At 48.5% G+C, this 18,276-nt stretch overlaps 4 protein-coding genes across 4 annotated transcripts; 2 read left to right on the top strand and 2 right to left on the bottom strand.

Annotated features, from left to right (window-relative positions):
• Positions 1-2,411: 2,411 nt before the first annotated feature.
• On the bottom strand, positions 2,412-4,828 carry FPRO_08441 (uncharacterized protein; the record flags this gene model as incomplete). The annotated part of the gene is made up of 3 exons (XM_031222109.1): positions 2,412-4,351; positions 4,401-4,665; positions 4,715-4,828. The coding sequence occupies 3 exons, from the start codon at positions 4,826-4,828 to the stop codon at positions 2,412-2,414; spliced, it is 2,319 nt and encodes a 772-aa protein (XP_031087601.1).
• Positions 4,829-7,714: 2,886 nt separating this feature from the next.
• Positions 7,715-10,620, bottom strand: FPRO_08440 (uncharacterized protein; the record flags this gene model as incomplete). Its single annotated transcript, XM_031222108.1, has 8 exons — positions 7,715-8,132; positions 8,185-8,279; positions 8,336-8,891; positions 8,949-9,400; positions 9,454-9,592; positions 9,640-9,828; positions 9,890-10,368; positions 10,450-10,620. 8 exons carry the CDS (start codon positions 10,618-10,620, stop codon positions 7,715-7,717), a joined length of 2,499 nt encoding a protein of 832 aa, XP_031087600.1.
• A 1,863-nt stretch (positions 10,621-12,483) lies between these two features.
• On the top strand, positions 12,484-14,635 carry FPRO_08439 (putative glutamine-tRNA ligase; the record flags this gene model as incomplete). Its single annotated transcript, XM_031222107.1, has 6 exons — positions 12,484-12,873; positions 12,923-12,930; positions 12,978-13,051; positions 13,112-13,627; positions 13,679-14,505; positions 14,555-14,635. 6 exons carry the CDS (start codon positions 12,484-12,486, stop codon positions 14,633-14,635), a joined length of 1,896 nt encoding a protein of 631 aa, XP_031087599.1.
• Positions 14,636-16,394: 1,759 nt separating this feature from the next.
• Positions 16,395-17,498, top strand: FPRO_08438 (uncharacterized protein; the record flags this gene model as incomplete). Its single annotated transcript, XM_031222106.1, has 2 exons — positions 16,395-16,792; positions 16,847-17,498. 2 exons carry the CDS (start codon positions 16,395-16,397, stop codon positions 17,496-17,498), a joined length of 1,050 nt encoding a protein of 349 aa, XP_031087598.1.
• Between the last annotated feature and the right edge of the window lie 778 nt (positions 17,499-18,276).

Raw genomic sequence — 18,276 nt, 5'->3', positions numbered from 1 at the left:
TACGTCCGTGTGTATCCACATACAGGTCGATCACCAACAAACAAACATGCTCTGCCTCCTTTTGGTGGTTACCCGAGCGAGCACAGCACGCACAGCACAACCACAAGATCAGGCTGGAGAAGCTTTCAGCTGAGAATCACATTGTTCCCATTGGACGTCCAAGGTTAACCGAGGCGAACATTGCCCGCTAGGCAAAGGCAAGCGCCTGGCGCCAAGTCTCGAATTGCGGTGGATCGAAGGGACATGATGGAAATTATCCTTTTTCAGGTGGAAACGAACAAATCCGAAGAAGCGGCCGAGAATGAATCTGCTTGGATCGAACGGGAGAACTTCTCTATCTCTTGGCAATTTCGAGATTTTCGAGAGTCTCGATTTTTTTAAAGCAATAGTTTTAGATCATTGTTGAAAAGTTGACTTGTTGAGGGAGGACGGTAGGAGAACGATGAATTGTTAGGTCAGCGACCATCAATCACATGACTCAACAGCACTTGGCTTGCATCTTATTATGCTTAATTGACAAGACTATTTACTCTATTAATTAACAGTAAGACGAAGGCTATTCTTGATCTAAACAATACTATCATTAAACCATTACGCTTCACTAAATTCAGGCTTCACTCACCACTACCTACCAACAAGACGCAGTAAAAAGGAGACGTCCAATCAGGATGCTGTGAAAAGTAATGGCAATTCGGAAATTTACCCCTGGCGCTAAAACGCAGTTGTGGCATCCAAACCAAACGAGCTCTTCCGTTGTTGGAATAGTTCGTCCACCGTAGATAAACGGTGAGTTGAGGCATGGAGAGCTGAAGAATTCAACCTCGCAGCGGAATCTGAAACAAATAGATCCATGCTACTTCTCCAGATGCAGCTCTTGTACCAGACAGATCATATATCACTTGCCTTATCCGGACCTTTTGTCCATAACCTGTTGGTAAATATAGATCCCATATCTGATGCTGGATGGAAGGTATATCATCGCCAACGTTACATGTAAGGTACGTTAGTTAGCGGCGGATACTTAACGTGCTGATCAAGGTTAATCTTGTCTGTCAAGAAGGAATACTCGGGGAGCAAGAAAACACCGGACCTTTATTTAGGGTATCAAAATAAACTCAGCAAAGGATATCCTAAATTTATGTAAATTTACCTAAGTCTTTTTATCACTTAGGATCAAGGTCCTGGGTTCTCTTTCCTCTCCTAGCGAATGTACGTCTCTAAGTTGAGAACGAACAGCCTAGGTACCTACCTAGGTACCTACCTATAATAAATCAAGATACCTACTAACTTGGGCTATAGCGAACGACAATAAGGCCTTACTTACTACCTACATCGAGGTTTGTTGTGACAACGCTTCACGTCCGGGAAGCTATCCAGTGACGGCGAAGACTAGCGTGTTCCTAGACAGAAGCGACGGGCCTATAGAAGCCTGATCGTTACTGTGTATACGTTTCTATGCGCTGCTAGACGTAAGTGTCAATAATGCTCTAAGCCGGTTCCTTTATGAGCTCGCTGAAGTCGTTTGCTACAGGGTAAGAAGTTGGGACTGGCTTCCCTGCACCTAGCATGCACACTAGGATTCTCAAGACGAAGTTTCAAATCGTAGCTGCTGGTAGAATGCTTTAAATAAGGCTGACGTCTAAGAAGATATCAAAATCAAGATTGTATCTTTGCCCCTAGTTGGCATCAGAGAGGGGTTCCAGTGCCGGTACGTCTTGACGAGAGTTCTACAATTTGACAAAAATCACAGATACTAAAACTTCACACATCAAAGAACAATCTTTCAAAATCAAGACAAATAGCATTGTTGAGAATATAGTCGAGCAGCTCGACCTACTCAGGATATACATTAAACGCCAATGATCCTGGACGCCTGCCATCCCTACCTAATCCAGTTTTCCAGCGCCCTCGACCCCCTTATGCACATCCCACATTATCCTAGGGCCAGCAAGTACTCACTTGGAAAGCCCTCACTCTGTAGGCGGGGAGCCTGTGTACGATATCCCGCTCAAGCTAGAAGAAGAAAAGAAAAGAGGAAGAAAGAATACAAAAAATCCTGGCGTCGGGCCCGGCGAGATGTAACTTAGTCAGGAGTGACTATCGAGAAAAGTCAAAGTTGGAAGGAAAAAAGAAAAGAAGAGCTCGTTGGCAAAAGATGTCCAAAGGAGGTGAAACTGTGACAAGACACCTGTCTGGCGTCATCGTAGAGGCATTCAGTCGTGCATCAACGTTGCGACTAGACAGGCCGTGGTCCTGCGGCGTTCTGTTGTTCGCTTGCTCACTCAAGATCGTCGCGAGATGCCTGCATCATCATGAAAAAAGCTTGCGTGAATCCATCATCGTTCAGAATGGTACGATCGTTTGACATCATTCATGGGTAAACGTTGAGTGAAGGTTAATCAGGGGAGTGCTCAGTAGGCATCCTCATCTGTCCATTCACTGCCTGAAATGATGCGGTTACCGTCTTGGTCAATCATCACTGGCCCATTGTATGATGCCGTAGGAGGTATGCCGCGTATGCGCTTGGATTGACTGCTCGTGGGTCGACCTGGCTCGGGTGAGAACCGTTTATTGCGAGTCGCCCTTAACTTGGCGTAGTAGGCATCTGAAACGTCAAGCTCAGGCTCGCTGTTATCGTCGTATGTCTCCCAGTTTTCAGATCCAGAGATGTTGGTTGATGCCATTGAGTTGCCAGAGATCTGTCTCGGCGGAGCCATCGGACGATAGCCTTGTGAGCGGATGGTGGAATATGGGTCATGGAAGCTCTCTTCGCTATAGTATTGAGAGTTATTGCTTGGGTGGCTGCTGAACTGAGAATTGTTGCTGGGATGGCTGCTATACTGAGAATTGTTGGAGTTGGATCTCGCTGTTCTAGGGCGATCATCATACACGTCCTCAGGCTCAACATGGCGAACAATGCTGGAATTGAGGCCCATGGACTTGTAGGGATTCATAGGAGCTTCAAGATCACCCCGAGCCATCAGGTCACGCATCTTGGGAGGAGGTGCCCGCATCAAAGGAGGACCAGGCCGGAAGGTATCAGCTCGCGACTCAGCACGAGGCCGTTCGGGAGAGTTGTTTCCGTGCTTCATGTTTGACAGCGGAACTCGAGCAGGAATTCGCGATGGACTCCTTGCAGGGCTTCCAGGTATACTAGAAATGGAACCCGTAGCTTGGTGTCCAGGCCGCTTGGGAGGCATGCCAGCGGTTGGGGTTTTGGTCATAGATCGAGGAGGAGCAGACTTAGTTGCAGCTCGGTTTGGTACAGACTTGGGTGGTTTGATGGTCGAGGGAGGCGGACCAGCGGGTGTCTTAGAACGGGGCGGTAGTGCACCCTTCTTTGGCCCGTCAGAAGCCTCAATCTCGTCCAAGTAACTCTCACCATACACGAGGAAAGGTCGCCCATATTCGTCTTCCCATTTAGAAAGTATCTTGCGTAAATCGGCAGTGATCTTGGGGAGTTCTTTGGCGATACGCTTTCGCATCTTTTCCTCGCGGAGCAGTTTGCCAGGATCTCGCTTCTCGCCCTTCTGACCACGTGCCATGAGTCGCGATGCGTCCTGACTGGAGGCAGCGAGATCATCACGCTCCTGGATCAAACTCTTGTGTCTATCGATGAGTGCCAATGTGGGCGCCCGCTGTTCCTTGAGAGCTTCCAGGCGGGCAATTTCACGCTCATGGGCCTCCAGGAGAGCGTCACTGTAGACATCGGAAAAGGCAGGGGTGAACTCAAGCATCTCATCCTCGCAAAAGTATAGCGCATCCCAGAGTTCTTGAAGCTTGATGCGGGAATCTTCGACGAAAAGGTGGAGGTTTTGACGCTTGAGCTCGTTTAATCGTGCGAGCTCGTCTTCAAACTCATTGATCTGTCGGACACCGCAGCCACGGTTCGCGTTAAGGAATGGCTTGGTCTCGCTCTCGTCGACACCAAGCTTGATCCATAGAGCTTCGACGGAAGATCTGAGCTCCTTGAGCTTCTTCTCGCGGTTCTTCTTCTCATCTGAGAGTCTGTCGCGCTTGGAGCGGAGTCGGCTGATGTCTTCCTCATGCAGACCAAGTTGCTCAGGAGCATCGCGATAGTACTTGACGATAGCACCATCTTGTTGCGCTTGGGGAATGCCAAGCTCAGCCCACAGGCCAATGGTCTGGTCGGCAAGGGCTTGAACAGTAGCGATGCGACGAGAATACTCCTCATATACTCGTGTGAACTCATTGTCAAGCTTGTCGACGTAGGTGGAAGAAAGGTCAAAGTTGGGAGGGATGGACTGGTTAGGCCCTGTGGGCGGTAAGGGGATTTGAACAAAGGTGGGCTCAAGGTGAGAGGAATAGGATTCAAGGGCCACGACGAGTTCTAAGAGATATTAGTGAGTGAAAGACAAACGTTGTAGCTGCAAACGCACTCTTGACTTGATCGAAGCGCTCCTTGTGGAGGCGACTGATTTGTATATGTTTCTCCTTCAGTTGTTGGAGACATTGTGTCAGAGGATATGTGATGGTCAAGTCGTCGTCGTCTTCGTAGTCGCGGCGACGTTTTGAATCGTCCAACGATGCCTCCATTTGGTGAATCATGGTGATGATCTTCTTTGCCTCGTCGACCATCTCCTTCTTTTCCGAATTGACCAGCCGCACTTGGCTATTGAGTGCTTCAGACAATGCTGAGAACAACTGCTCAAGTTAGTGAGCTGCGATATGCTTTGCGACCAAGTAAACATACCTCAGATTCCCGAGCTTCGCGGTCATGATCAGGGACACCGATCTCATCGAAGAGACCGTGCAGCTGGGCAATGCTATTGTTAACCTGCTGCGCAAGGTAACTTGTGTCCACCATTTTGCTTGGTATCGCGACTTTCGCCGTTCAGGGGATAACGTGATCGGTAACGATGCTATATACAAGCAATGGGGTGAACAAAGGCGCTTGCGAATAAACGTATGTAAAATGTATTTAAAAATGCGTGCAGCGTGATTCGCAGTCTCGGTTTTATTGGGTTGTGTGCAATGCAATCGTGTGTGTCCAGTTGGTGTTTACTTTCTCTCACATGTGGTCATCGAGCAGTGAAGTTCGTCGAGGCGGGAATAGCATCCTATGCGCAAAGCGAAGTTGGGGGAGGTAGGTTTGCGAAAATTGAGTACAAATGCCATGCACCGCAAAAGCGGATTCGTGATGGTCGGTTTTACGAGTTGGAGAAAAAAAAGAGAGACTTTGAAAGCGGCTGAGACAAGAGAGAGTCCAAGGTCAAGACGGAGGATCTAGCGACATAACATGAAAGTATTCACGGCGGCATCTGGCGCAATATGGTAAACGATAGGAAGCGGCGAGTTGCTACAGCAACCTCCCTTCCGGTACAGGGAATGTGTAATTGGCGGGCTATTTCGGGGCGCCCCAGTGTTTCAAGCAAGCTTACCCCGCTGAAGCTCGCTTTTGGCAGGGATGTTCCAGGGCTGTGAGGCCACTGAAAGCTTGGTAGAAGCGCGGGCTGATCACCTGTTGCTGCTGAGCTCCAGTTGTCAGTGCCCGTGATTGGCCTGGAGTGGGAATCCCATCTAGCACCCTTGGCCCCTCTGATTTCCAGGGACGGACGGGCAGCTTTTGGCCCGTCCGCGATGCGAGAACCAGGAAAAAAGATGGCATTTAATTGAGGACGGTTTCCACCGGAGAGATCGAATGATCAAAGTGTTACGTGCAAGCAAATGTACCTATTCTCGCTTAAATATCTGAACCAGCGGTCTAGCCTATCTAACTAACTAAGCCTTGAGGAGTAATAAAGCTTCCGTCCATGTACCCAGGTAAAGTTGGTTCCTTGTTTTTACCCCATGGGTCCAATATCACACAAACATAAGGTCTTAGCAAGACAAGCATGAACCCGCAGTGGTCCGTATATCATCCTTACGCAAGTGTGTTCGGCGTCTTACTCCAACTCCTTGCATACAGTAGTTCAGTTGAGTTGACATGCATGTGCAGAAGCGATATCTAGTTCACAGGATAAGCGAATCAAGACTCCGCAAGCAGCAGAAAAACAAGACGAAACGGCCATGGATGTTGGTATCACAAGAAAAGTAACAAAAGCTGAGCCGCAAGCAGAGTTTTTTTTTCCATGCCGTAACGGGGTAAGAAAAACAAAAAAGTTAATGTTCACACACAGCAGCTACCCGGGTTACCTGTTGTTACCATCCATTTCTTCCATGGATTGGTCTTGTAAAAATCATGGTTTTCGTAAACAATCGTTTCAAAACTCAGCCTACGATTGGCGAAGAGCACCTGCAGCTGCAGCTATAGTCGATGTTTGTTACAGCCCGGCTTATGTACCTCGAATCCTTTCCGACGTTATATCTCACCACTGAACATCCTAAACTACCACTCACTCCGCATGTAAACAAAGAAGCATAACAGCGGGTTCCCTGGCATTGCCATAGCTACCCATCGTCTGCAGCACATCTCAGACATCGCCGAGGCCCCACGAACCTTACCGTAATCGATCTCCGAGGTTTAATTGATTAGGTTGTTTACCTATCATTTATCGTAAGGCCCAAGCTCCCCATGACATCTGCCATTGCTTCTTCCCCCTCCAGTCCCAGCGCTTGACGTATTACCTGGTGCGTGCTCTAAGCCAACGCTCGAGGCTGTCTCTTGTAATCAAACCGTCCGTATCATTGAGTCGCCTATTCCTCCCTTCATAAAAACTCTTACCATTACCCACGGTACAGCAGCTGTTCGCTAAGTTAGCTTTTCGCACCATTTAGTGAAACAGGCTAGTCTGTCAGTTGCTAAAGTGCTTCTGCGTCATTCTCACGAGTCCACATCTTGAGCGGAGTGCGTCCAGATCGTGGTCGATCGATCTAATCCTTGTATTTCACTGTCGCTCGCTCCGAATTTGTACCGTAAACGGGAAGTTCAGCTCGCCCAGGGAAAAGACGCGATGCCTTGAAGGCACTGGATCCTGTCCACATTTCTTTGTCGATCTTTAGCAAGACCTGAGAACAACCTTGATATCTACCGGGTATCGAAAATCTATTAAAGCATCCATCCTGTGTGCCCAATGCTCCAATGCTCCGATGCCAAGTTTCCCCCATATTGACAATGAACAGGCAGCACAAACACCAACAAGAAACCCCCATATACATTGTAGAAAAGTTAAACAGACATATCCTAGGGGAGGAAAGAAAACTCAGGACCTTGATCCTAAATGACAAAAAGACTTAGGTGAACAACCTGGCATAAGTTTAGCCTAAGTTTAGGACACCTTTTGATGAGTTTATTTCAACACCCTATATTAAGGTCGTATGTTTTCTTGCTCCCCGAGGATATCCAAAGAGTTCCAATCAGGTGCTGGAGATCCCATAAACCTCAATGCAGCAAATAGCATAGAGTGGTGGCCATCGGTGACCCGAAAGTGCTCTTTAGAGTCATCGGCTCTTTTCAGGACGCCCTGCGCATTTGAAATTCCTGGAATGGACGCTGAAGCCAAAGACAATACGTGATGTTCCGTTGCCATATTGTCGAGCTCATTTGGTTGTCGCTGCATTGCGTGATACTCATTACATCTGGTGTCATTGCAATCATTGGGCGATGTTCCGAGACCGATGGTCCGGAGTCTCTCGTGTCACCATTTTCCTTCCATCGTAAATCGATAAAAACCACATCCGGGTCATTCAAATGACCGTCGGAATCTGGTTCGCTTGGTGCAATCATAGCGTCCTTGGTATACGGGCTCCGTGATCACATGGTACTCCAGGATGGCATGCCGTTGTCTTCTATACCAGCCTTCAATCCATTGTCGTTCATCTCCATGATTCCATACATATCCCACGATAGGTAGTTCTGCAAATCGCTGAGATCTACTGCCTGGTGGTCCATGTGTGAAGTCGTAGCTCCTGGGGGTGTCCGTTGAGATACTGGCTGCTCGTGCTGTAGTTTGGATCGTGCGGGCGTTACTTCGGGCTGACTGCTTGCCCCAGAGACGGATCCAGCTCCTCTTTTGCTTGCACTTGAGCTGCCGCTTTCCACCTTGTTCCAAGCATCGCGGTCTATCGGCTTCATATCACTGCTTTGGCCTTGCGCAAGACGAGCCAGGCCAAGAGCTCCCATGGCCTCGTCAGGACTGCTTGTGACAGGGCTCCCAGTCAAAATGGGCGACCTAGAAAATGCTTGTTAATATCGAACTACATTGAGGGATTTGTATTACGCACCTTTCCTCGTCACCATGTAGAGGACGGTCGCTCATATGTTCATCCTGGGCAAAAGTCTTGCGAATCTTGGCTAGCCATCTCTCAGTCGTCGTTGCCTAGTACCGTAGTTAGCAAAATCCACGACAAATATCACACTTATCATTTCACATACTAGAGAATCCGCGAGTGGAAACAGAGCCGCCATTGTCCGTAGGATCTTGCTATTACTTTCGACGGCATTGATTGCGTCCACAACAATCGTTTCTGCATCAGGTCTACTCAAATCAAGCAGCCTTGCAATGTAGTACAGCATCACGCGGCTACTATCATAAGCAAAGCAGGGGAGGAGACTGTCGGCAAGATATCGTGCACCATGTTGTACCGCCTCAGCCAAGATAGTAGAGATCTGCTTGGCGTGGTAAAAGCAATCGGCTTGCAAAGATTGCAGGAACTCTTGCTGATTAGGTGGGAAGTAGAAAGGCTTGATCAACTTGAAAAGGTCAGGCATAGATATTCTGTAAAGATCCAGGAGATTGTGGTGATATGTGCAATGGAGTAAGACAAGCGATCCGAGCTGATCGGATTCGAGGCGTGCGTAAATGGTGTCAGTGGAGTATGAGATGAACTCGGGGAGATGTCGTCCCCATGATCGCAAATCTGCATCAAGAGCTGCAAAGTCGGACTCGGGAAGCCACGGAGGGGGGCTCGTATTCAGATGCTTTACATATCTGTATTCAGTTAGACACTGGTGTCCGTCTAAAGGGCATTCTGGGTTTCAAACGAACCTGACTACCCGTTTCCATAGGGTGACAATTCGGATGTAGTAAGCCATGATGCCCATGTTGGCAGCCGGCCTTCGTGGAACAATCGCAGGAGGGAGGAATTGCAGAACATGTCCTACGCCGAGCGTCTCTGTTACACAAGGGATCCGAAGTCTGAAGTTACGTTCGTTACATGGCAACTGGATTTTGATATCTGCTTCTCGCAGTAGTGTTAATTGATCAACACCACTGCCCGTCCAGGCATCTAGGATGTAGCAGGCCCACATGAGTCTACGGCGACTCTCCTTCTCAACGGCTGGTGGGGAGGACTCGTTGGCCTCTGCGCAGAGAATGTCGGGTGAGAACTCGACGTTGAGCTGTAGTGCGTGAGCCATTCGGACTGCGAGACCACTCAGCATCAGAGCTTGGGTGTATTCGCCTAGTCTAAAATGGAAGTCGTAAAGTAATATGCATGTCTGAATACATTGTGTCAGTCATTTGCGAGCTCGAGCATTGCGTGAGAATTTACCATGAGTCTTTGGACTGAAATCTTGCCAAAGTTGGTGAGTACCAGCATTTCAGCCTTTTTTGCCCAGTTGTTGCCCGCAGCTCGGATCAAACTCGCTTTGGCATCTTGATCCTCCAAATTGATAGACAGTGCATAGAATCTGGATAATTAGTGCCATGTTCACATAGTTCAGATTGGGGGACATACTTGGCTCCCTGTGCACAAATAATGTGCAGCAGTGCCTTTTCGTCATCGGACTCAAAGCCCTTATCTAACAGACGAGCAAATGATGGTCTATGTACAAAAGCAAAACATCGGAGAGGATGGATGTTGGCAAAATAGTGGTCGACTACGGTACGGATGTTGTTCCCAGATGGGAGATCTGGTGATATAAGCCTAGGAGGAATAAGTCAGCTGGGAATTGACCCGGATCCTCGGGAATGAAGCATCGGTTTACCATGAATGAATAGACAACTCGGTATCATCGGAAAAATCTATGGGTGGATTGATGCTGCTGGTATCTCTGGTGCTTGACCGATGAGACGTTGCGACATCGTTCTCCCGTGACTGGATGAGACTGTGTGACCTTAGACTCTCCCCAGCAACTGAGGAAGCATCCAGAGAAGACTCAAAATCTTCTTCAGTCGAGCCTGAAGTTGGTGCCTTGCTGAGGTTGCGTGCCCAGCGAGGAGCCGAGCCTCCGTCATATTGGCACTCGAGATTGCGGGCGCTACATCGTGAACATCTCGGGCGGTCGCCGTCGCATTTAGTCTTTGATATGCGACAACTGGTACATGATCGATAAGTCCTGATCTTCCTGAGGGACACAGGAATTGATCCACGCCGGCTGCCAGGCTTTGAACCGTCATCGTCAACACACTCGAGTTGGAGACGTTCACAATTGCGACAGCCGTTGGGCCGACCGTCGCATTTGACCTGAGGTTTATCGCATGTGAGTTGAATGAATCTCTTATCAGACAGACACTGAAAATGAAAGAAAAAAAATACGGCACTTACCTTTCTCGCGCGACAGACTCGACAACCCATGCTGCTGCTTCGGTTGGCGCTGGCGAGGCTCTCACTATCAGCAAGACTCCGTGAGGTCTTGCGTCCAAGAACCAAGTTGAGATCATCCATGGTCGTCGCTGTAGAGTTCCCTTCTGCAGGTTGTTCCCCTGCCCTGCTCATGGCGAGCTGGCGAGCAGCCGATGGCGTGCGAGGGCCCTCTGCTATCAGAGGCTGGGCTGGGCTAGCACTAGCAGCCCGTGGAGCGGAGGTGCTTCTGCAGCGACAGCAGGTGGATTGACGCCACAGTAAATCTTCGGGGAGATTGATTTAGGCGTCCTGTTAGAGCCTAGTTTGCGGTCAAGCTTGCGCTATGTGGGTTAAGTAGCCCTTGTAACCGCTGTCAGCCATATCACGACATTGGCCTTGAGGATGGCGATGGGCCTTGGTTCGCTGAGCTGAGTGAGGGCATCCCACGTCTGTGAACGGGGACTTCGGATGTCGGAAATCCTTGGCTACTACCACGTCCCTTGTAATTAAATACGTAAAAGCGCCCGCTCAATTCTCTCGAGTTTGGACTTGCTCATGATTCCTATACTTGAACCCCCACTCTCGTCAGATCTACACCATCGCCTCTTGGTATGATGACAACCACCATCAGCTTCTTGTCTCACGGAGAATATTGAGCAGAAACTCAAACTCCGCTTTGCGCCATTGAACCGTTGCAACTTTCCCCGCAGCAGCTGTGATAGTGACTTAACGCTGTGACACTTTGAGCCTCTCTAGCCTCTCACAGTTGAGCCATAGTTAGTGTGCGAGACTACTACTTGATGACGAATATCGTCAATACAGACTCACTCCAATTTGGTGCGACGACTCGTTTTTCACATGAATATTCCCGTTGCTCTGCACTGCGTCTACGACTCTGAGCCGAATTACAAATTCCCAAGAAAAAGTTCGTTTCAACAGCTGAACGGCAGACACGAATTCGAAATCTTGAATCCTACGTGATGAAGTAGTGGAACATGCACGTTACCATCACGATCTTCCCAGGATCAACACCCATTTTCCGACCATGACAGTCTCTTTTGGTCTTGCTTGGGTTCACTCAGGTTCACTCAGGGGTGCCTCTGTGATAAATCGTATTAGAGTCTGATCCCCAACATACTTGGAAGCATGAATCCCTTCTATGCCACGACGACTTAAATAACCTTAGGTTTCTCGGATGACATGTAGTGTTAAAAATTATCGGGTATCCCATCCAGCAGCGACGATCCGATCATAAACATTGATGGCCGATCGACGTTCCGCTGTTGCTACAGGGTAGCTGATTTGCTCGAGTATATCGACGATATGGCTTTCTCATAATAGAAGACTCCACCAACTGACATTCAGAACTTCTCAAGATGATACAAATTTACAGAACCTAAGTTAAGGTTAATACATTGATTGAAAAGAACCGCATGTTCGCAACAAGTGTACGTGAAAGAACAAGACAACTAAAAACTGTTCTCGTGGAAGATCTATGATAGATCCCTATGCCCGATGTCGCTTGCGCTTACATCCTTGAACTCTTTGGTCATATACAGAGACACATGCTCAAGCTCTAGTTACAACGATCGTGCTTGTCGGCCAGTCCTGTTATCCTAAAGCACGGCAATGGAGAGCGGTGCTCAACGACAAAACCTACCTACCTAGGCATGGCCAATATCCTCTGACCTATTGTTCAGGGCTAGTATTATCGAGAACAAAAATAGAAGTATGAGTCAAGTTCTCCAACTTGAATAGTTGATGCTTGTCACTTTGTTATATCGGACCTCTCTTATCTTTTTATCTTTCCCCCTGTGACTCAATGCCGCCCAATTGCAGCCCTCCAAAAGACCCCTCCACCCCTCCCCCACCAACATCTCGATAACTTTCCATCTTCAAAAATAACCCCACCACGAGCTTCAACATCGAACACAGCCGAGAACTTTCTAAAGCAAATAGAAAGGATAGAGACGACACCATACGAAGCCCGTTAACGATATTACACCAATTGACATCATGTCCGACCCTGTCGCTGAGGTCACCGAGGGCACCGTCAAGCTTGTGCTTGACGAGGTGACGGGGGAGCAGGTCACGCGCAATGAGTTGAAGAAGCGCACCCAGAAGCGAGCCAAGAAGGCTGCTGCCCAGGCCTCTCGAGAGGAGAAAGCGAAGAACCAGGAGGCTAACCCTAAGCCTGCTGCGCCTAAGCCCAAGGCCCAGGAACCTACCCAGCTCGACCCCGATGCTATGTTCAAGCAGGGCTTCCTCGCCGACGTTTACAAGGAGCGACCTGTGAAGCCTGTAGTTACTCGATTCCCCCCCGAGCCGAACGGATATCTTCATTTGGGTCACGCTAAGGCTATTGCCATTGACTTTGGCTTTGCTCGCTATCATGGTGGCAAGACGGTAAGCTCGGGAGTGGGCTGTTGTGATTCATTGTGCTAATATGTGGTAGATTCTTCGGTATGATACTGTCTGAAAAGTGCTTTTACCCTAGCTAACAAGAGAAGGTTCGACGACACGAACCCCGATGAAGAGGAGGAAGTTTACTTTGAATGGATCCTCAAGATTATCCGATGGCTTGGTGGGTACCTTATATTCGTGATCTTGGAAACCGACTTATTCTAACCTGATATTAATCCAGGATTCGAGCCCAGTGCCATCACTCACTCAAGTGATAACTTCCAGAAGCTCTTCGATCTCGCCAAGGAGCTCATCAAGAAGGAGAAGGCCTATGTCTGCCACTGTAACGAGGCCGAGATTAAGCTCCAGCGTGGTGGAAAGGAAGGAAAGGAGGGACCCCGTTACCGATGCAAACACGCCGAGCAAGATATTGAGACGAACCTTCAGAAGTTCCAGGACATGCACGATGGAAAATACGAGCCTCAAACCGCTTTCCTCCGCATGAAGCAGGACATCACAAGCGGAAACCCCCAGATGTGGGATCTTGCGGCCTACAGAATACCCAAGAAGCAGAAGCCTCACCACCGAGCTCCCGAGTGGAAGATCTTCCCTACCTACGATTTCACACACTGCCTTTGTGATAGCTTCGAGGGTATCACTCACAGTCTGTGCACGACCGAGTTCATTCTGTCCCGTGAAAGCTACGAGTGGTTGAACAAGTCTCTCGAGGTTTACGAGCCTATGCAGCGAGAGTTTGGTACGAGTCCCCCGTTGCGTTGAGTCTGTGTGTAATGCTGACGGAAAACAGGCCGACTTAACGTCAGTGGAACCATTATGAGCAAGCGAGCTCTCAAGAAGCTGGTTGAGGGTGGGATTGTTCGCGGCTGGGATGACCCTCGACTGTATACACTCATTGCCATCAAGCGCAGAGGTATCCCTCCTGGTGCTCTTTTGGCCTTTATCAACGAGCTTGGTGTTACCACTGCCAAGACAATCATCCAGATTGCTCGATTCGAGCAGACCGTCCGCCGATACCTCGAGAACACAGTACCGAGACTGATGCTTGTCCTGGATCCCGTCCCCATCACCATTGAGGATTTGGAAGAGACCCAGGAGCTCGAGGTACCCTACTCACCCAAGGACCCCAAGTTCGGTACACATAAGGTCCGCCTAACCAAGACCGTTTACATCGACCGCTCCGATTTCCGAGAGGAGGACATCAAGGGCTACTTCCGACTCGCCCCTGGGAAGACTGTTGGTCTTCTCAACGCTCCCCACCCCATTAAGGCCACTTCATTTGAGAAGGACGAGTCAGGCAAGGTTAATAGCATCAAGGCCGTGTTCGACAAGGAGAGCAAGCCCAAGACTTACATCCAGTGGGTACCTGAGGGCTCCATCAAGCTGGAAGCCCGAGTGCATAGCGCTCTGTTCAAGTCTGATGACCCCACAGCCGTTGAGGGCGGCTTCTTGAACGATGTCAACCCCAACAGTGAGGTTGTTTATCCCGAGGCCCTGGTAGAGGAGGGTTTCAAAGAGGTGCGCGAGAGAGCTCCCTGGCCTGTCACTGCTGGAGAGACGAGCGAGGCTAGCGGCCCCGAGAGTGTTCGATTCCAGGCCATGCGTGTTGCCTACTTTGTGAGTATCTATCACCCTGGACAAAAATATATAACTAACAATCCTGCAGGCTATGGACTCGGATAGCACAGATGACAAGATTGTGCTCAATCGCATTGTTTCACTGAAGGAGGATCGCGAGAAGAACTAGGAAAGGGTGCTATACATGAAGAAAAAAAAGAAAGAAGTGCACTCTAGATGGCTGACAATTGTTATCCTCTGTTTTGCAACTGAGATACAGTGGACTTGTGGCTTGAAACAATATGTAACAGAAATGTATTCATGATGATGTGGGAGTGTAGACGAGAGTGGTAGTAAGGAGCGAGAGATACCTAAATATAACTATAACTATAGCTGAAGATGATTTGTATGCTATATAGACCAGGCGTTGTACTTTAGCTCAGCGCTACTTGTCACAACTAGGTAGTCTTAATTAGAATGATTAACCGTGATATGATGCATGTGAGGTTTGTTGATAGCCAGATCTATAAACCAAAGTCATTTCATTATACAGCCGCTGTCCACCACAGATGGCTTCATATCTACCAAAGCGGCGTTATATAACTGATAGGTTGAACTACCTAAGAAAGGTAGCACTGGGTTCCGCATGTTCTGTAATGCTGTACCATAAACCCTACTCATTCATCCTCAAAAGTCTCTCAATAATCATCATCTGTGAATGTGCTACCCAGAAATAGCACTGAAATACTTATCTCGAAGAGGGATTCATGAGTTTTCATTGTCGATTTGGCCTGACTTGTGGCTGTGAACGGGTAATGGCATCCGCTCCTTGCAGGGCTGAGATCGTAGATTCGGGTATTTTCCCTGATTGGGCATAGAGCATGATTGAAACAATATGCGGATCAGCAATGGGAGATGAGAAGCCCAATTGCTCAGCATTATACCGGGCGCCGGAGCTCTAATTAGCGATGGACGGGACCGAGATATCTTGTTCCATCTCCAGGCTGGTAAATATTCCTCGCATTTGTTGACCCATGCAGACTTGTGTTTTCATGATTATGCCTTTTTTATTCGTTTGAACGTGAGCTGTGATACACAAGCAGACTTTCCCCTTGTCTCTTGCATAGTGAGCGACACGGGTAGTGACAAGTAACGAGAAGTGAGTCTATGTCGTCAGAGAACAGCTTCAAGAGTTGACCGAAAACAAGATAATCAGGATCAAGTAGACAATCATTTGTGTTCAGTTCTGAGCTAGCTGCAGAAGATACGATGTCGGCTAATTGCCACCCGAAGCGCTGCGATGATTGATTGATTGATTGAGACAGAAGGATTTCCTTGCCTGTCATTTATCTCGGTGACGATATTTGGGGGCCAGAAATATCATCCCTTGCAACTGAAGCACATCCTCCTCAACACCAGGACCAGGACCAAGAACTGATCTCTGAGAAATACCCGTCTTTAGAACTACTCTAGAAGTTCAGCTCAAGAGACTGATGGAGTTTGAAGGAGTAGCTTAACCCACAAAACTCAAGACATGAGAGGGTCGGTCATGTTTGACCAAGGCTCAAGCTACACAGCCCTATCAAGAGGTCGAGACTTGGCTTTTGACTAGCATATTTTGGGTATAGGTGGGCTGCATACCCAATTCGGGTTGATGGCGCCAATAAGCGCTTATGGTTAATTTCTTAGCTCCTCAGCCGTTCACACTTGTAATGAGCTAAGGGCGTTGGCCAAGGCTGGCTGTGTTTCGAGAGATGGGCTGACTTTGAATGATTGGCTCTTTTATGAGCTAGATATGGTGGCAGGGCTGTTTCCTAGTCGATTCGAAAGGCAATCCTTCTTAAGGATTGTCATCCAATTTCTCTAATTGTCTCACTACCTCCCTCTCTTCCTCTCTTACACCCTCCAGTCTTGGCTTCAGTTCAATTCTCCGTGTATCGACTTCAGAGATGGGTTCCTCGATGAGATGGCTCGCTGTGGCAGCTCTGGTGTCTTTCTCTCTTGACAAGACGAGCGCTCTTGAGTTTGATCTGCCACCTTCAGCACCAGAACCTACTTCACCGGCGAGACTTCGTGCTATCCGTCATGTATATGCTCGCGCAGACGCAACTACTGAGACTCTCAGCATCACTGTCGCCCCGGACAACACTTGTGGTTTTTACACGCCAAACACATCTTTCTTCTTCACATGCACTGGCGGTGTGAGGTGTATGTACGAGAATGACAAGTACAATGTTGCGTTTTGTGGTGAGAGGGACTTCAAGACGGCCTGTATGAACAGTGCCGATGCCTTGAACCCGGACAAATGTGATGTGGACTGTAGACGGAACACAAACATTCAGAAATGGTGAGTCAAGTCCGAGTTTCACAATATGAGGCATTCGCTGATCCAATTGAACAGTACTGCCGATACAAAGACGGAGTGTTACACCATCTACTTCCCCAACAACATCGAGAAATACCCTTGCCATACACAATCAGGCTTCAGCAGCATGAACTTCCCAGATGGTGTAAGCGACTTCGAACAGTCAACACTAGGCGTAGACGTCTTCCCAGCTCTGGCCACCACCGAGGCATCAAGCACAGAAGAATCCACCACCGAAGTCTCATCAAAGTCGACAACCGCAGCATCGACCACAACAGTCACAGGCGCACCCCAGAACGACGACGGTGAAGAAAACAAGGACAACAGTGGAAGCAGTACACCCGTAGGCGCTATCGCTGGCGGTGTCGTTGGAGGTGTCGCCATTCTCGTTGCCGTGGGCCTCATCATCTTCTTCATCCGTCGACGAGACAACAAGAAGAAAGCAGCAGCTCAGCCATTGATGTCAGACCAAGCACACACGCAGCCACAAATGCCGTACGGAATGGCCCCTCAACAACAACACATGCATCCTTACCAGGAATGGCATACTGGATCACCGCCCCCTCAGGGTTGGCAACAGAGCCCTTCACCTCCCATCCTAGGAGGAGCTCCAGTGCTGGTTGAAGCTCCTGATTCTAATACTGCTCAGATTCATGAGATGGGCGATGGAACCGTCAAGTACAAATAAGCATACGAAAAAGCGAGGGCATTGTTTTGGATTGGTGGAAAGCGATAGAAGGCGTTTTAAGTGCTTACTTGTATCGTCCTGTGTTGGACTAGCTCATATTAATGGCTGCGACTAGTTTCACTTCTCAACTCTTGTGTGTGTTAAGCTCGTGACGTTGTTTGATAGACATGCCTTATTCGGATCAGATAAAAGCATAATTTGAAGGGAGGGTTGTAGATGAGTGGTCTAGATCTCTGGATGAAGAACTCCCGGCCTAGATGCTGGTGGTTGAGTGGCAATATCGCAGATCAAGGTGAAGACTCTTGAGGGAGCAGGAAGACTCGGGACCTTTATTCCAAGTCATAAAAAGATTTAGGTAAACTCAAAATAGGCTTAGAAGGCTTTAGATGGTCTTCTTTGTCACTTAGGATGGGTCCTGAGTTTTGCTAGCTTCCCTGGGACTCTAAGTAATAGACATTGCTGAATGTGAAGGGGAAACTGGACTCAGGCAATGGCTACATGGATCGGAATAAGATGACGGTGTTCTACGAAAGTGAAGACGCCGAACTAGGAGCTGATTCCTGTAAACCATTCTTCGACAGCAAATAGAAGCTGAATAAAAATAGCAGGCTTAGTTAGAATTGACAGCGTATTACTCGGTACTCTACAGGTTGAATTAGCTACCTAGGTACCTAGACTTATCCGTACCTACCTACTAGGTAGGCACGATTACGAATCTTAGCGACTCAATGACATGCAGCTATCCCGTCCGTCTCCTTGGTGACCCCGTGATCTGGGT

The sequence above is a fragment of the Fusarium proliferatum genome, assembly GCF_900067095.1.
Source record: "Fusarium proliferatum ET1 genome assembly, contig: FPRO_scaffold011, whole genome shotgun sequence".
Lineage (NCBI taxonomy): Eukaryota > Fungi > Ascomycota > Sordariomycetes > Hypocreales > Nectriaceae > Fusarium > Fusarium proliferatum.
Note: the sequence above shows the minus strand (reverse complement) of the source record. Positions and strands in the feature narration are given on the sequence as shown.